This window comes from Pocillopora damicornis, chromosome 4, assembly GCF_964200805.1.
Source record: "Pocillopora damicornis chromosome 4, jaPocDami1.2, whole genome shotgun sequence".
Lineage (NCBI taxonomy): Eukaryota > Metazoa > Cnidaria > Anthozoa > Scleractinia > Pocilloporidae > Pocillopora > Pocillopora damicornis.
In genome coordinates, this window is record NC_142673.1 from 30044240 (window position 1) to 30062216 (window position 17977).

A 17977-nucleotide genomic window follows, 5' to 3' on the forward strand; every position below is an offset into this window, starting at 1 on the left:
CCTGGGTAAGATATGTTTGTACAGTCACATGTTTTAACCCGGAAATACAACATGAATGTTAAACTGAGCGACACTCAACTGAAAATCAATGATGATTCCAACTGTGAGCTTAGACTAGGGGTTATTGAAATAGTAATCACAAAGCACACAAAGTAGATCACGACTATTTTTATTAAAAAAAAAAATATTGCAAAAGTTACCCTTGATTCATCTTTCATTCAAATCAATATAAAGTCTAAAATAGGTAATTAATTAAACTCAACTTCGCGTCACGCATATATATATACACAGTTGATTGCTTTAAATAAAATTCTGATATACAACTACCAGTGTTCTTGGTAAACTTATTTCATACAACACCCCATGATAAGCTACCAGAGTAAGCTACCTAATGTTTCATTGTTTAAAATAAGGCTAATTCCTACATACAGACAAACTATAAATTATATTCTGACCATATATGAGAGACTGACAAAACATCAAGGAGATACGAAAACAAATGCGTAAGGGAAATAAAATTGACGATGGTTAGGTAAATACCTTTTGGCAGTTCCTCGCCATTAAAAAAAACTATAAATGTTTATAGAATTAATTCTAGCTGCCCGAAGAAAGAGCTGGTTAACATTTTTCTACGTGAACTACAAAGGTTTTCTAAGATATTCTCGTTACTGCTGCACATCCCCGAACAATGTTAAGGGCAAACGTGATATACTCAGAATAAAGCGCCGTTCAAAACCTAAGGAATTCGAACAAAGAGAAAAATAGCAAAAAAACCCCACACAATTAAATGGTAAATTTCACCGAAAGTTCGAAAAATGAGGAAACCTTACAAAGGAAAGCGTCGCCGTCTGCAAAACTTCGATAGCAATTTCACGTATGGTGCGCAAAATAAAATATACTTCTACTCTTAGCATATTCTGCAAAACGCCTAAAAAAATTACCTTTGTCCTCTTACATTTTGATCCCAATGTGTAGTTTTGGATAGTTGGTTGAAGGTTGTTGGGTAACACAACCACTGAAGGAATTGTTTCCCAAGTGTGGTCGTTATCAACACAAGGAAGGTGGTCAACTGAACCAATTCTTCTTTGAAGCAGAGACCGGAGGGAGCAGAGTGGTCTTCAGCAGATGAACTCAGGGTTGATTACTCTTAACTTATCATCTTGGAGCGACACAAAATTTCATATGAGTCTTTCCGGAGGAGGCGGTTTCAACATGGAATCCAGTTCAACACGCCCAGCCTCTAATTCTTCCTTACTAGGATTATATGTGCCATTTGAAGTTCTCTTCTTCAGAACAATTACCAATAAAACGAACAACAACATGGCGATAATACAAGCCGCTATACTTCCACCGATTAGTATAGCTTGACTGCCGCCGGACCTTTCGGAGGGATCGGTTGGTTCTTGCGAAATTTCACACCTTGTACCTGTGAAATAATCCCGACAAAGACACGAAAAATTCCCAGCCTGATCAGTGGATTTGCAAGTTGCACCGTTCTGGCACGGACTACTGTTACACGGATGTACATACTGACATGTTTCACCCACCCAACCAGACTCACACTCGCAGCGAAATGAGCCGTCAGTAGAGGTACACGTGCCACCGTTGAGACAAGGATTCGAATCACATTTGTTAATGAGCTCAATGCAATTTTTTCCTGTATAACCTGGGTTACACTCGCACTGAAAAGTGTCCATTAGAGGAGTACAATTTCCATTAATGCATGGGTCGGGATCGCAAAATGTTAACAAGCCACTACAGTTTATATTACCAAATCCTTCAGTACAGTTGCAGAAATACTTTCCTTCTCTGTTCAAATTCACGCAAGTCGCGTTATTTCTACATGGGTCTGGTGAACAGTAATCTATGACTTTTTCGCAGTTTCGTCCGTAGAACCCGAATGGGCATGAGCAGGAATAATTATTTGGGTTGTAGGATTCGTTACAAGTAGCTCCATTCTGGCATGGTCTGCTGTAACAGGCTCTGAAAATAGAGCAGTTTTCTCCCTTATACTCAGGTGTGCAGTTACACTGATACTTGTTATAAGCCAACCTTTCACACGTGGCATTGTTCTTGCAAGGTTCAGATTCACATAGGTCTATTTTCTTTTCACATCGCTGTCCTTCAAAATCATTAGTGCAGTTGCACTTGTAGCCTGGGAACATACGACTTGTGGAGTTCACATGGCTATCAATGCATGTTCCGTTGTTCATACATGGCTCGTCTTCACATTCGTGAATATCATTCTGACAAAATGTCCCATTATACCCCTCAGGACAAGAGCAGCTAACAGCTGTTGCGTTATCTGAACAATTACCACCATTTTGGCAAGGGTTATCCAATTCGCATTTCATGCTAAAGTCATACTGACACAGCTCCCCGAAGAATCCTTGTTTACAGACACACTTGTATCCGCCCACCAAGTTAGAGCAGTTATGTGTTCCTGATACGTTACAAGGACCGAGCGGCATCGTAACTTCACATTCATTAATATCTTGCTCACAGAAGGTTCCATTAAAACCAGTCACGCAAGAACAACTATACAAGCCGATTCCGTCGACACAAGTAGAATTGTTAGTGCAGTTATTATTCACACATTCGTCGATGTTCGTTGAACAGTTTTTTCCAGCGTAACCTCTGGGACAAGTACAGTTATAGTCAAGATGAAGATCAGTGCAGTTTGCGCCATTTTCACATGGATCAGGGACGCATTCGTTCGTGGCATTTTCACAAAGCTTTCCTTCAAATCCTTGAGTACACTTGCACTCAAACATATCAAATCCTACGTCACTTACTTGTTTCTGATTGGTTGCCTTGCCAACGTAAGTCAGATTAGAACACGTGCCATTGACGCATGGGGAATGTGCGCATGTCATGTTGGCAGTTAGTGTACAGATACGCCCTGCCCATCCTTCTGGACATGCGCAATTGAACAGGTTCCATTCGTCACTGCACGTGCCCCGCACACAAGGTGCCGGACCACAAACGTCATCACTGTGGCAACCGAACTTCAGTTCTGTCTTGTTAACTTGGAAGTGAGGCTCCAGAGGAGTCACGTGACTAACATTCAAGGTGCTGTTGTAATAATCAACAAACGGCAGCAGCAGATCACCGATACGCACGTTATCTATGCATCCTTTGAATGCTGACCCACCCACCACAACTGAAGTGTTGTTTAATAAGCTTGTTATTTCATTGATTGAATATTTCGAGGAATCAATTGTGGTGGAGCCATCTACGGTCAAATAACTCTGATTATCAGTCATCTTGAACATGATTTTGTGCCAATGGCCTTCATTTACTTGATTATCTAAAAAGAAGGATACAAAGTTTGATAAATAACCGGAAAGTGGAAAATATAACGGAGGTAAATGCCACTTGTGACCATTTTACAAAAACGACATAAAATTAACTCCTCAAAATTCAATGAAATACCGCATATGAAAATTGTCAGACGACAAAACGACTGTCGAACTATTTTACACGAACTAGACTTGTCGTGTCTTGAACAACGAAAAACACATTTCTACGGAAAGTGCACCTTCAGCTTTTCATTATTTTCACTTTGGGTTTTACCTGGCTACTTCTTGTGAGTCCTTGTGCTGAGCTTATCATTTATATAAACGATGGACATTTCATACAAAGAAAACTGTTCTTTTGTTTCCCGATATTGATATTGACCATCTTGCCGGTATGCAATTAACATATTTATTGAATTCAGTAGAGCCTTATCCTACCTAAGGATATTCCTCCTTTGTCTCCATTCAGAGCAAAACTGATATTAATCTGTCCATCGTCAAGTGCCATCTTGAAAAATCTGTCGTAGCCTTGACGAATGTGAATCAGCACAGCTGAGGACTCCCTTGTTCTTACTCGTAAAGACACATCCATGCTGACATTAACGCTGGAGACTAAAGTGAATTCTGCACGACTTGCACTGCCATTGAAAGTAAAGGGATGTACACCTAACACAGAGATAAATAACTTAGCAAAACATGTGAAGTAAACTAAAAAATTCACGTGTACAATTCCATTCCACGATCGCGTTTACTAACAGTAAAAAAAGTCATCGTTTCAGCCACAAGAAATCTTCACAGAGCAAAACAATTTGACTCTCGCGGACAGCCCTGTGGTCACACATACATGGACCGCGATGGTGACGTCAAGAACAGGCGATCCAACTTAAAGTGGGCATACAAGCGACCTACATGGGAAATCATTGAAAGCTGATTAAAAAGACAGCTGTTATAAAATGTAACGTTTACTACGGGACATTTCAGCACAACATGTTCATACGAAAACTTTACCTCGTGAATATAGTTTATTATTTCATAAGCGCTTACATTCATAATTTTCTCCGATATCCAAGCAGGTGGTGTTGTGAGGGCACAGGTTAACCAAGGAGCAACCGTACAGTGCACAGTCCGGGCCACCGTAGCGAGGTTTACACTCACAATGATATTTGTTCCACAAGTCTTTACAATAGCCTCCATCACCACAAGGTAATGATCGACACACATTCATTCCCTTACAGCCTACACCCAGACCATCTGAAGCAAGTAACGTGTAACGATCCGTGGATATTAACGACGCATCATTAAACCCGAAGTCAAACAGTTTTTTGTTCAGTTGAATGTCCTGCAAACAGCCTCGAAATGGAGTTCGAATGATGTCAGCTTCTGGGTAAAGAGAGAAGTCATCAAGTCCTCCAAGGTAGGTCGAAGTCAATATGATATCTTTGTTAACAATGGGTCCCATGACCATAGTGAGGTTGTCAAAGCGTGACATGTTGTTTCGGATTTCAACAAAGTGCCAATGTCCATCACTAACCCTTCCATTTATGGTATTATTGGAGGTGTGTCCATTTGAAGTGGTTTGTACAAACAACATTCCTTGGTCAATCACAACACTAATGTGATGATCCTGATTGTCTGTCATCAGTATTATTAATCCTCTCAGTTCTCGAGTTCGGATGAAGAATGACAACTCTGCAGCTGAGTCAAAACGGGTGCCATCAGTGAGGAATTTAGCAAAGGAAACGTTGTGCATACTGTCAGCATTACGTCGGCGTCTGCTGCTACCTGTGTTCAACGGCTCTGTTGCACCAAACGTTCCCGGTGTTACCGCTAAAAAGAGAGGAAAAGGTTTTAACAAATTGCAAAAACTTTTCCGATGATCGATCTAAAAAACCCGTTGTCTCCATCTTTCTGGAGAGCAAAGAAAATTATTCGTGATAATCGGTGTATAAGAGTTATACAGCGTAAAATCGCAGTTCACACTCGGAGGGAAGCGAAATAAAGTTAGAAAGGTCAGAAAGTTATCCTTGATGTTAGATAACGGCTTTCTGTCCAACTTGGTTTTACTTTGTGGAATGTTAAAATACGAGAATCGCTTCCACTTCAAAGTAAAATACATGTAATAAAATTTTCCAAGAAATAAGTGCCTCCCACAAAATTCCGGTAAAAACCAATTGGTGTGTTTACCATGTGACTTTAGTTTGAGCAACATTAATATATCTTAAAGGCGCCAACTTCAATTTTCGGCTGCCAGCTGTGTTAATATTTTCAATCTTAACTACATTGGTTGTGAATATATGAAAGTCATACATTTGAACTGCGGATAAAGACATGAATATGAAAGCGATCTTCGCAGTCATGAACACTACTTAAGTAGTAGTGAAAAGAAGGCCTGAAAAAATTCAGGCCTGTACGGGATTTGAACCTATGACCTTTGCGATACCAGTGCAGTGCTCTACCACCTGAGCTAACAAGCCAACTGGGAGCTGGTCATTGTTTTGGTTCCAAATAAACCCGTGAAGTGGTGAATAAACGGTTGTGAACATATGGAAGTCATGTATTTGAACTGCGGTATCGCAGTGGTCATGGGTTCAAATCCCGTACAGGCCTGAATTTTTTCAGGCCTTCTTTTCATTACTATTTAAGTAGTGTTCATTACTGCGAAGATCGCTTTCATATTCACGTCTTAACTACATTCGTAACTTTTAGACTAATTCCTCCCATTTATTTCGTGTCTCAGTAAAATTTCATTAATCTTTTGTGGTACTCATCGAGACCTAGTTAGCTAAAAAAATCATAGTTAAACTCACTAGTATTGCAGCGCGAGCCGATCCAAGGTCGTGTGCAATCACAGCTGAATTTGATCCATTCGTCAATACATTGGCCATTTGCACAGGGGTTGGATAAACACACCTCTTCTCGTGGACACCCAGTAACAGCGTTATGTAATTCCACTACTGCACTTGTGGGGATCACTGTCTCCATATCAATCGTTACATCTTGAATACAACCAGTGAAATTATACAGCGTGTTGTGAAGATAGTTAACAGGAGATGAAGATCCACCTATGTAGAGTTTTGAAACGTCAGCCTGTGCTTGTAGAGGTGAAGACGTCTGGCAAAGCTCGCCACAAGATGAGTTATCCACAGTGAGAATTATGGAGTCTGCAGATATGTTGATAAAAACAGTGTGCCAGAGTCCATTGCTGAGAGAAGCCTTTTTGCCAGCTGAGAGTTTCTTCATGTTATTGTACAATACGTGTACTTCATTTTTATCAAGAAAAACAAGAAAATTGCTCCCTGAATCAGTGCCTAATAAGCCGTGATTCAGAGTTGTTCTAAACTGAAAAGAGAGTTCAAACATTTGTTTTCCGACGTGGAAATCCATGAACGAGGACCCATTTAATCCAACTGTGGTTATATTTTCACAATGTACACCTCCGAAGCCAGCTGCGCAAGTACAAGTGAAGTTGTTGTTTTGTAAATCACAGGTGCCATTATTCTTGCACGGATTAGGAATGCAAGAAGATAGCTCAAGCTCACAGTACTTCCCCGTGAAGTTGGCTGTGCAAGTGCAGTTGACATCAGCTATGGCGTCGATACATGTTGCATTGTTCCGGCATGGATTAGACTCGCATTCATCAATGTTGTTGGAGCAATTTTCACCTGTGTGCCAAGAGATCAAAGATTTCAGAAAAGAATGTAGTCTTTCTGCGAATCGGCTGCCATCAATGCTTAAGTGAGCTGCTAACCAGGGCCCAGTTTTATAAAGTACGGATACTGCTATCCAATGGATAAATCGTTATCCAGCGGGTAAGTAATGGCAAATCGTATAGCGTTGTCCACTGGATAGAGATTTATCCTGTGGATAGTGTTGTCCGACCTTGGAACAACCGGGGCCAGGTGTACAAGACTCAGCGGGCGGTAAATTTTCAAAAGGAAAAAAAAAAGAAATGATCGGCGATTTAGGACATGGCGAGAATACAGAATACACATCGGCTAAGTGGTATTTAGGCCGAAAGAAATACTCCGTTCTTGGCTTACACGTGTGGTTTGGGTAAGATGATAAAGGCTGTCAGTCCTTGGAACACTTTTATGTTAATGTGCCATTTGATGCCACAAAAACATACACATTATACGAAACGAATTTTCCAGGAAACCTTTTCTTCTAAGGTTAAGAAAACACCAATCGAACGAACTTTATAACAATTTCATTAACAGTAGCCGTGTTGGTACTTTTTGCTATATACTTCGTCTCGGTCCATAAAACGCAAAAAAAAGAGAGCAAGAAAGTTAAAAATATATATTTACTCTAACAAAACAAACAAGTTTGTCGAAAAAAGACGCAAATCAAGAGAAAATGAAGAACAGAGAGGAACAATTGGGAATAGACGTGTTGATTTCATTGATCAATCAAAGAACGTCTCAGGAAACTAACTTCCGTTTGGGAGGACTATCTATAAATAACTAGTGAAATTGACATATCTAAAGAGCTACACGGGGAACTTCACTCTCTGTCCCTTCATAATCTCTTGCGTATTCATGTATATTACCGTCATATCCTGGCTGACATGCACAGGTGAAGCCATTTATTAGATCTGTACAGTTTCCACCATTTTCACATGGGTCTGGTAGGCAGTCATTAATATTTGTGGAACAGTTGTGGTCTGTGAAGCCAGGTAAGCATGCACATGCGTAGTTACCTAAAGTATTATTACATGTTGCATTATTCTGACAGTATCCAAGCTGACACTCATCAATGTCCACATCGCAGTTTCGTCCAGTCCAGCCGGATGCACAGGTACAACTGTACTCGTTAACTTCCTTTCCATCGGTGCAATTTGCCTGATTTTGACAAGGTGCATATTGCAGGCAGTAATCCACATTATCCTGGCAGTTTGCACCTCGAATAACAACAACAAAGATATTCTTCAAACTAAATTAAGCAATGACGTAATCAAGGGGAGGGGGGGTGTATGCTTACCGTAGTGATACGACTTAGCGCATTCCTTCCAATAAGCGCCCCCTCTCTAAAAAGCGCTCCCATTCTCGAATTTGTTTTTGTGATAAGCGCCCTTATTGAGTAAGCACCCTCATTCCAATGAGCGTTCCATACCAATAAGCGTCCTTATTCCAATAAACACCAATACTCTGTTTCAAACATACTTACAATAAGCTCTGATACAACAACTCCTTGGAGAGGGGGTTCCATCAGATGTGCAGAACATTACTTCCAGAAATAATAACCTTAGTTCCTTTCCACAGCAACAGACGCATTTTACACGTCCTCTGGTATCTTTTTACTGTACTTTTGGGCGTGGAATTTTAGTGCTTACAGTATATTTCCAAATTGCTCTTTACATTAAAAAAATCTTCCCTAAAAGGCTTTTGATCAAAGAAATAAAGAGACCTGGATTAAAATTTAACCCTAGGTTAGTGCTAATCGGCCTTCGAACAACTGAGCCCTGATCTAAAGAATCTAAAGCATACTACAATACCTGTAAAACCTGGGGTACAGTAGCATTCAGCTCCTTTCTTGCGGTTATCACAAGTTTCTTTGGTGATGTTGATGTTTTGACAAATACCTTGACGTTTATCCACACTGCACTGACTTTTATTAGCACATTCATCGATGTCAGTCTCACAGTACCGGCCTGTAGTCCATGGATCACAGTCACAACGGAATGCTCCAAGAAGATCAGTGCAACTCCCACAGTTACATGAAACACCTGACAAAATATGTCACAATCAGATATTGTACACAGCAGATACAGGTGTATGAACTATTACGAAATACCAAGACACCAAGTATGATGTATGAAATTTCAGCTCAAAATGCAGCAAGAGATGCAGTCGCCTTGCTTTTTTCCCCTAGTTAGATTTGATTATAATATTCATGTCCATCGTGGCCATGGTCATTTAATCTATATGTTCTCAGAATTGAAACTTACCTTCACACTCATTGATTTCATTCTCACAGTAGGTACCATTGAATCCAGGAAAGCACTCACATCGGAAACTGCTGTTACCACTTTTACAAGTTCCATTGTTACAGTTAACGGACCAGCAGTGGTCGTTAAGATCGTTCTCACATTGACTTCCATTAAATCCTGCATGGAAATGAAATAGAAGATTTATTGTGATCAGATGAATTAAGTGAGTTTTAGATTGCGTAAAATTTTTTAAATTCATTGAAAGTATGGATATTGGTCCACAAAGAGAAGAACACATCAAATATTGAGTTGATTCCTCTAAGCAATGTAATGTCAATAATATGCAAGAGGTGTTACCTAGTACTTAAATCACCTTTCAATAAAAACAATTAGCCCTATCATGTGAAGTTTTGAGCAGCCAGTTTAACACAACATCCTTCTCTCTTAATTGCTATTGTGTAATGGTTGAAGAGGGTCATGCTAATGTAAGCTATTGTGCAATATAAATTTTGCATGCATACAGTAATTCTATCGTCCAAAAAACTGCCTGGTTGAGCTGATTACAGCCTTTACCTGTGTGTTTCTAGTGGTGAGATTCTTGAATGTGTTATTTTGATTTCTGCTTTTCATTTGTACTGCTGTGTACAAATTTAAAATTATAACTTGCATCTGCACCTGGCTTAAAAACAACTTGTAAAATGTTATATGTGACCAACCCTTTACTAACTGTGCACAGACTCACCAGGTTTACAAACACAATTGTAATTATTGACACCATCATCACATATTGAGTTGTTGTTACAGTTGTGATTCAAACAGTCATCAATGTTAATCTCACACAGGGTTCCAGTAAATCCATCCATACATTTGCATCTGTAGCTGTTTACTTCATCAATACAAGTTCCTTTAATGAAAATAAAAACTTGACAAGGTTAGTGAGAGGACATATTGCCAGACAATAGGCCATTTTACAGCTGTGCTAAGTTGCCAAGCCTTTGATTTGGAGTGAGGCTGAAGGTGACCATGTTGTGATAAAGACCAACATCTAGTTAGCATGATAACAAAATAATTTGCATTTGAAAAGCAGCAACATTTGTATCATTAAAAGGTCATCTTTAGCCTCACTTCCATTCAAAGGCTTGGCAACCAAGCAGGCAACTGTAAAATGGACTATTAAGGGATTTTAGTGCTACAGATGTTGGCAAAATATGGAACATGTAAAGCAACATCAGTCTGAGTACATGGCAACTAATTCAAAACTTATTATCATCAGAATTACATACTAAAGAATAAGTCTTAAAGTCAAACCAAAAATGAGGTACTATCACTCTGTGTATCACAATGGAATCACTTCCAAAGTGCAAGACTAACTCATGGGCCCAATGATTATACTTCAGTAATAAATCTGTTGACCATGATAAATGACCATTTACCCTTTTTACGATGAAATGATTATTTTTCTTAAATGGTGACTACAATAACAGATTTTTATCAAAGACATTAGTTTCAATTTGAAGTACTAAACAAATACAGTAAATTGCAGTTTTTTAGAACACTCATAACACCACAACAGACATTACATAATATAATTTGACAATAACACTCTAAAATTATACTGACAACTACATGTAGCACTGAATATGAGAGTCACCTACCTCCATTTTGGCAGGGATCACTACGACAGTCATTTAAATCTTCATAACAATTCTTGCCATTAAATCCTTGCTTACAAACACATTGATAAAATCCATCATGATTAATGCACTGGGCAGTATTAATAGGATGACAGGGTTTGTTCGTAGAATTACATTCATTAATGTCTTCCTGACATGATGGCCCAGTGAAGCCAGACCCAGTGCAGTTACAAGTGTAGTTGTTGATTCCATCAATACATGTACCAGCATGACCACAAGGGAATGCTGCACAATCATTTATATTTTCCTGACACTGCTTTCCTTTAAAACCTTTATGAAAAAATAATGTATAATCATTCAAGAGGCCAAGCATTAAATATAATTATTGTTGTTTACTGTTTGGGAGATTAGTTTAAGAAAAAAGAGTGCTTGAGGTCATAATTGCAGATCACAGCCAAAGCCAAAGGCAAAGGGCTGTACTCAAGGTCATGGCAAAGGCACAGTTTTTATCCCCCCCAGACTAACCTAGACTAATAAATAATGTGTTTGTTTCTTTCTGTTGGTTTGTCATTTTCCACCTCGCCATGAATGGTACAGAAAACATACTGGAGCCTGACTGTATGGTAAAATACTAGACAGGTTACTAGTGCAGAATTAGCCAATTGGATTCAAAGATTTAAGAACTCGGCCAACTGAGATGCTTCAGAATAATCACTGTGTATATTGTTCAATAAATGCTTCGATCCCAGAAGTTACATTGGATCATATGATCTGATCATCTGAGTGATAGCAGTCTTGAAAAAGACTGAACAGTCACTGCTACCATTTAATGATCCTTTTCTCTGTGACTATGCTAACCCAGAAGATTAGACCACATGATCAATTGTGTAAATTCTATTTCAAAACTAGACCCTGTGAGCAGGGTAACTGGGATACCTGGATGGTACTGGATCCTTGGAATCAAGTGTAGTGATACTACGGGTGTCGGATTAGTATACTGAAATAGTGAGCTCAAGTCTGGCTAAGGGCATACACCTATTTTAAAACATAGGCATGATATGCATGCAAGAGTTATTTTTTGTAGGGTGGGTGGATTACTTGTGGTCTACATTCTTACAAAAGGAAAGAAGAGTATTAACGTGGAAAAGAATGAAAATGTCGAATTACCTCACACACAGGTATTTTGTGGTAGATTATGTGTGTTGTGCGAATAAATGTAACCAAAAGTAAACTGTATTGGTGCCACAGATACCTGTTAGTACAAAATGCAGACAGCAGACCGGATACAAAATATAGACTGGAGACTGCAGAGTGGGTACAAAATGCAGACTGAGAATCTGAAGAGTTTTTACGTCTGGTAAATAATAACATGTCATCTTACAGCTTACCGAGCGTCATGCAATCGCTTTTCTTCGATCAGCCTTCACGATTATTTGCCCTATTGTGGAAAATTCCTGGCCCATTTCTTGATGAAAATCGATCGTAATATAATTTCAAGCCTTCAATATACTCTTCTTATTTTGTGCGCGAGTTGGTTTGTGTGATGTCTGTACAGATTTTACCAACGTAATAAAAGTAGATGATGTGAATAACAGTGATGGTAAAGCAAGCTTAAAACGGCAGAAATCACCAGAAACTACAACGGATACACAGTTCGCGACTCAATCTGGTCCAAAATTACCGCTCAATAACATCTTTTAGTGTGGACTGGCCGCGCACAATACGACTTGTGTATGCGTCTGTAAGTATTTCGAGCGTTTGCGCTATAACGCTTCAGGTGATCGTAATCCAAACACGTTGAAATACGAAATGACCGACAAAAGAAAATCTCGCGCTCGTCATGTGACCCGGATCTGTCCATGCATGACAACGTCAATCATCATAAAGATAACACGTGATCAGCATGTGAACATCTTCACCCTCATTGGATCACAGTTAGTTGTCATGGTGTTGAGGGCCCAATGAACTCTGGGTACTATTGCGCAATTTTTCCATTTTGTGGCGGAGGAAAAAAAAAAAAAAAAAAAGACAAAAAAACAAAGGCATTTTATGACTGGGCTACCACAGGTATCCCAGTAATAAAAAAATAATTTAATGAACTTACCTGATGGACAATCACATTTGAAGTCATCTGCACTAAGCTTGGAGCATGTCCCTCCTTGCTTGCATGGATAACTTTTACAAGGATCAAATTCATTCTCACAGTTGCGTCCAGTGTAGCCAGGCTTACATGTGCATGTGTAGTTGTTTTTGTCTGAAGTATCGCGACAAACACCTCCATTCTTACACACATCAGTGTTGTTGTTGTTAGTCTTATTACACAGGGATCCCAGGAAGATGTCACATAATTGGCCTGTCCACCTTGGTCCACAACTACAGCTGAAGTTATTGACAAGGTCAACACATGTGCTGTAGTGATGACACTTGGCACTTGCACAGTCATCAATGTTTAGTTCACAATAGTATCCAGTAAAACCAGCTGGACAAACTAAAAGTCAAAATAAACATATAAACAATTAATTCCTTTCTTTGATTTATCACCATAGGATTGAAAATGTCTAAACACAAGCACAATGGGCTCATCTTGCCACAACTTGTATTGGTTTCTGTTGCAGTAAGTGACCGGGAATATTGCTGCTCCCACTGAATGACCTGCCACCTGGCCCATGGGAAATTACTCCAACTGCATTTGGTCAGGTTTTCCCCAGCTTGGACTCAGACCTTTTCCCCCCTTGAGACATAATCACTTAGTATTTAACAAGTACACGAAATGATAAAAAAGAGAAAACTGACATGCCAGCTAACTGTTATATAAACTCCACATACTTCTATGTACACTCCAGTGCTCACAATGTTAAAATCTAGACTTCACTTCACTTCACATGCAAATTTCCTACTCAGGGTGTATTAAAGCCACATAAAAACCATTAGGAAATTATTTGAACAATTTTATCCCTTTCACAGCATCTTTTCACAATTCTTTTTAATTTAGTTCTTTCAGCCTATGCACATAAAAAACTTGCACTGACTCATACTTGCAGTTGAGAATCTGGATAGTGATTTGTGACTGAAAAGGCCCTGAAATTTAAAATCAGGCCTGCTGTAGATGCCCTGAGTGAATACCAATTTCATAATAATAAGATTAGGTGGATGGGTAAAATCCATAATATGAAATCAAACCAACCTTTGGCTGGACATCCAGATTGGCCCAGTGGGCAGTTTGCATTGACATTCACAGAGATACTATCTGGCAGTGGAATATTTTGTCCACTTGTTATACATCCAACGAAACCTTCACCTCCAGATATATGGCTCCCAGCATAAAGGGGACCTGAACTTACAAATTCTAAAATAGTGTTTGGCATTTGGACAAACTGGGTCGTTAAACCACTCAGGGTGAGAGTTGAATTTACTTGTCCACTGCCAGGAGTGAACTGTACTTGATGAAGAATATTTTTATCCAGGTCTTTCCCTATGGTAACAGACTCTTCAGTACCATTAACTTTCCATGTCATTCTAAGGTGGCTTGGAATAAATAAAACAGGTGTCCTAGTGTAATTCACTGTGGTGCGCACCACTTCAATACGCACAAAACCATTACTTGACCCCTTTTGATCAAGTAACACTCCACCACTGCAAGTTCTAAAACTGAAATCAAAGCCATTTTTGAGTGGAATACTTGCTGATGACACTTGCATTGATGAGGTGGCATTGAAAAAGAATGTGCTACTTCTTGTGCAAGGTGATAAGTGAAGAAGTAGAACTCCTGCAAAATAAAGAAAAAAAGGATTTCTGTAGAACTGCCACTACACAACTGAAATTTAAGGGGATTATATTGTTGCTATCAAATAGAGACATTCACTTGTTATGTGTACTTTACTTTTGAATCAATTACATTAGTTGGAATACTACATTTGTGATCTAGTCATTCTTTTTTTAATGCACTATGTTCTTAATTAGTTGTTAACTTATGCATAATTTGTGTGTCTTTTGAATCCCAAGCACCACAACTGTACGTGTTTCTTATAAAATATTCCTTCAAACTTTCTGTATATGAATTGATGCAAGCTTGGGGCTCAAATAGACACTTACAAGAGTCTCTGAACATAGGATTTGGTTGAGCCTCTGCCAATCAAACTATTTGCCAGATATGGGATGGAAAACATGTCAAAAGCCCTTATAGTAGACTGTCTCTTAATCCATTTATACTAATGTCTCCGTAACAAACCACAAAACTGAGTTCAAGTTGATAGCAAAGTTCCTAATTTATAAGTTCTTTCCTTGGCAATTGCCCTCCCTATCACAAAACTGGAGGTCAGTACTTTGGCATGAGGACTTTCTTTAGGAAAACTTGTAACATTTTTTCACCAACACCGCAGAGGGTTGATTTTCATGGAAATCTTACATGATTAACGGAAGCTTTGTTTACTATCAGTTTTTCTTACAGTTACGTCTACTCAACACAATTCAATTCCTTCTCTAATTCAAATCCCAAACAATGTCTGGATTTCAAAAAACTCGAGGGCAAAATTTCCGCACAGCCCCATACATCGTTATCCATCCATATATGGGGCTTTATTATTCAGTGTATCACCAGGAAGATGTACATGCATAATTAAGTATTGGGCTGTGCGGAAATTTTTCCAACTCGAGACACAAAACTTAAAATATGTTCAGTCCTCAAAAGGAAAAAACTTAAGCAATTTTTGTTGTGCACTCGCGTTTTGACAGATCTGTAGTCTAAATAATAACATGCACGGTTTCCTTTGTAGCCTACGAAGTGTCGACAGCTCACGAGATATTGCTGTATGACAAGCTTCGAATGTAAAAGCAATACCGAAATCTGCGCGTTATATTCAAATAAGAGCTTTCTGATGGACGTATTTTTCCATCCACTTACAGACAAAATTTAAAACGAAGAATTTATGCGCCGTCACTCATTTCAAATGAAGATCCAAGCGTGAAATTATGTGAACGATCGCCGACATACTGCAACATTCGTGCAGCTACTTCTCTTTTTTTCAGTTACGGCGATTTCAAACCAAAAAAATACTGCCAAAAAAAAGACGAAATATCCGCGACAAAGAATTCGTGATTGATTATTTAGATTTGCACTTGACGACAAAAGTGGTATTTTATAGTAGCATCTCGCACGAGTATTGAAACGGACTCTCGTTTTGTTTAATAATTTTCAAGAAGCGTATTTTAATTCATCGAATTTAATGAATAGGGCGGGAAATATTTATGAGAGCAAAGCAGTTCATTACTTAAAAATACTACTTCGAGCGAACAGAGAAGAAAGAAAATCAGCTTGTATGAAAACTTCACGCAAGTTTCCGTAAAGTGGCGGGCACCCACAGAGGAAACCATGTAAATGTCGTAAACTAAACAAAAACGATCGCTCACCTTGTATAAAGAGGCGAAATAAAATCTTTGTTGTCATTACTGCTCAGTGTGCACTGTTAAAATAGATGTTCCAGATGCTGAATAGTGCATACACCGGTTGCTGTAATCACTTTTCGTCGCCATGTTGAATCGTTTCGCTATAGTTAGGCTTGATATGTTCGTAAGCTATCCAGCGAACGCCAGACACTTGAAATCTGACTGAGAGAATATGGCATTTGATCATAGGCACTGGTGCTCATCTTTTTATCATTCAAGTTCTCGCATTTCCCTCTGCTATCTTGTTTACAACCTGTTAAGGAGAATTATTTTCTCTTAATGGTCTGTTGATGTGATATAAGAAATCCTTGTGTGGCAAAATTTTGTAGAGCACGTTTTCCTTTGGAACTTAAAGTGATTAAAATATCAATTCTTATCTCAATATAGGAATGGTAAATATTCGGTCTGATATGGTCTACCCATTTGAAGAACAAACAGGACATTTGAAGAACAAACAGGACAGTCAAAACTGACAGAAACTAGTTTAAAAGATGAATTTTGTCAAAGACGGAGAATTAGGGATGTTAGAATTCTGTGAAACTTTTAATAAGGATAATTCTAAGAAAAGTTAAAACATTTGGATTCCCCATTTAAATGTCGTTGTCAGGAAGTGAAGAAATCATCATTTCCCGAAAAGAGAGAGAGGAATTTTTCAAGCAAAGAATTTATTTTACAAGTCAGAATAATTGCGGTAACACCCACTTAGTGAAAGTTGTCGATTTCCGGTCACGCACTCAATCCAGCAGTCCTGTCCAAGTTCATCATTTTTACAAAGCTAACGTGACTACTAGTTCTGCTGTCCAGTGTACATAGCGTATAGGGGTTTATAGAAGCACATCGGCACCGAAATAGACTGAAAATTGCGAATCAAAGGCGAGCGGTTCATAAGCCTTTTTGGAGAGGTCTATCGAAACCCTAAGTACAGTTACGTAACTTGCTGAACCGATCACGGAAAAGCTTTTAAGTGTTCATTTGTTAGTTTTTAACTCGTGAATTGCGCGCATGCGCAAGAGCGAGTTGTAGATACGATGTGGGGAATGGCACTCGCTCGCTCGATTGATCGATTCCTGTAAACTTTTTTTCGATTTTAGGCGTTTGGGTGCATTTGATAGTTTTTGGCGAGCAATAAAAAACGAAATAGCGACCTTTGTTGCTAAGAATAGTGGTGGGGTGACAAAGAAGCCAATGATAATCTTAAAATAATTTTTTTTTTCGTTTTAGTTTCAACAAGCGGCGCAAGGATTCACACTGAAATAACAGAACAACCTTCGTTTTTCATAAAATTGTAATTTACAATCCTTGAACTTGAAAACAATCCGAAGATTCATTGAAAATATCACGAAGCGCTCGGAGTTTACAGATGTTCAAAAGTTTTTTCTGTTACGGCGTGAGATTGAGGACAAAATCGATCATTACGTTTCGTATCGTGTGTTTTTCCTGTGAGAAACAACAGAAGATGCCGGCGACTAACGAAATTACAAGTTAACACAAATCAAATAACATCTAAACAAACAATTTTAGCTACCGATTTCAGTGAATTTTTAAAGAATAATTTTCTTTTAAGTTTCAAGACAATTTGAAGATTCGAAATACATATTACGTACTAAAATGCGAAAGTTATACACCACAAAATTGATAAATAGGCCTGAAATGAAATTCTATCTTGTTTTATA

The 17977-nt window shown here is 38.7% G+C and overlaps 1 protein-coding gene and 1 long non-coding RNA gene across 2 annotated transcripts; one reads left to right on the plus strand and one right to left on the minus strand.

The window, feature by feature from the left end:
- Positions 1-153: 153 nt before the first annotated feature.
- Positions 154-16464, minus strand: LOC113676986 (uncharacterized). Its single transcript, XM_089204679.1, has 12 exons — positions 16269-16464; positions 14047-14628; positions 12967-13350; positions 10884-11192; positions 9971-10132; positions 9247-9405; positions 8794-9024; positions 7849-8199; positions 6107-6961; positions 4344-5126; positions 3738-3965; positions 154-3310 (listed from the first exon to the last, which is right to left on the minus strand). The coding sequence occupies exons 1-12, from the start codon at positions 16303-16305 to the stop codon at positions 1179-1181; spliced, it is 6213 nt and encodes a 2070-aa protein (XP_089060805.1). The 5' UTR covers positions 16306-16464; the 3' UTR covers positions 154-1178.
- On the plus strand, positions 9310-14420 carry LOC113676987 (uncharacterized). The gene is made up of 3 exons (XR_003446761.2): positions 9310-9451; positions 10071-10159; positions 13409-14420. It is a non-coding gene; the product is annotated as an uncharacterized LOC113676987 (long non-coding RNA).
- Positions 16465-17977: the final 1513 nt, after the last annotated feature.

Coding starts and splice junctions, on each gene's coding strand:
- LOC113676986 (XM_089204679.1), bottom strand. CDS start 16,305: ATGACAACAAAGATTTTATTTCGCCTCTTTATACAAG. Junction 13,351..14,046: donor ATCTGGATGTCCAGCCAAAG/GTTGGTTTGATT, acceptor TTTGACTTTTAG/TTTGTCCAGCTGGTTTTACT. Junction 6,962..7,848: donor ATGTCAGCCAGGATATGACG/GTAATATACATG, acceptor CTTGGCACACAG/GTGAAAATTGCTCCAACAAC.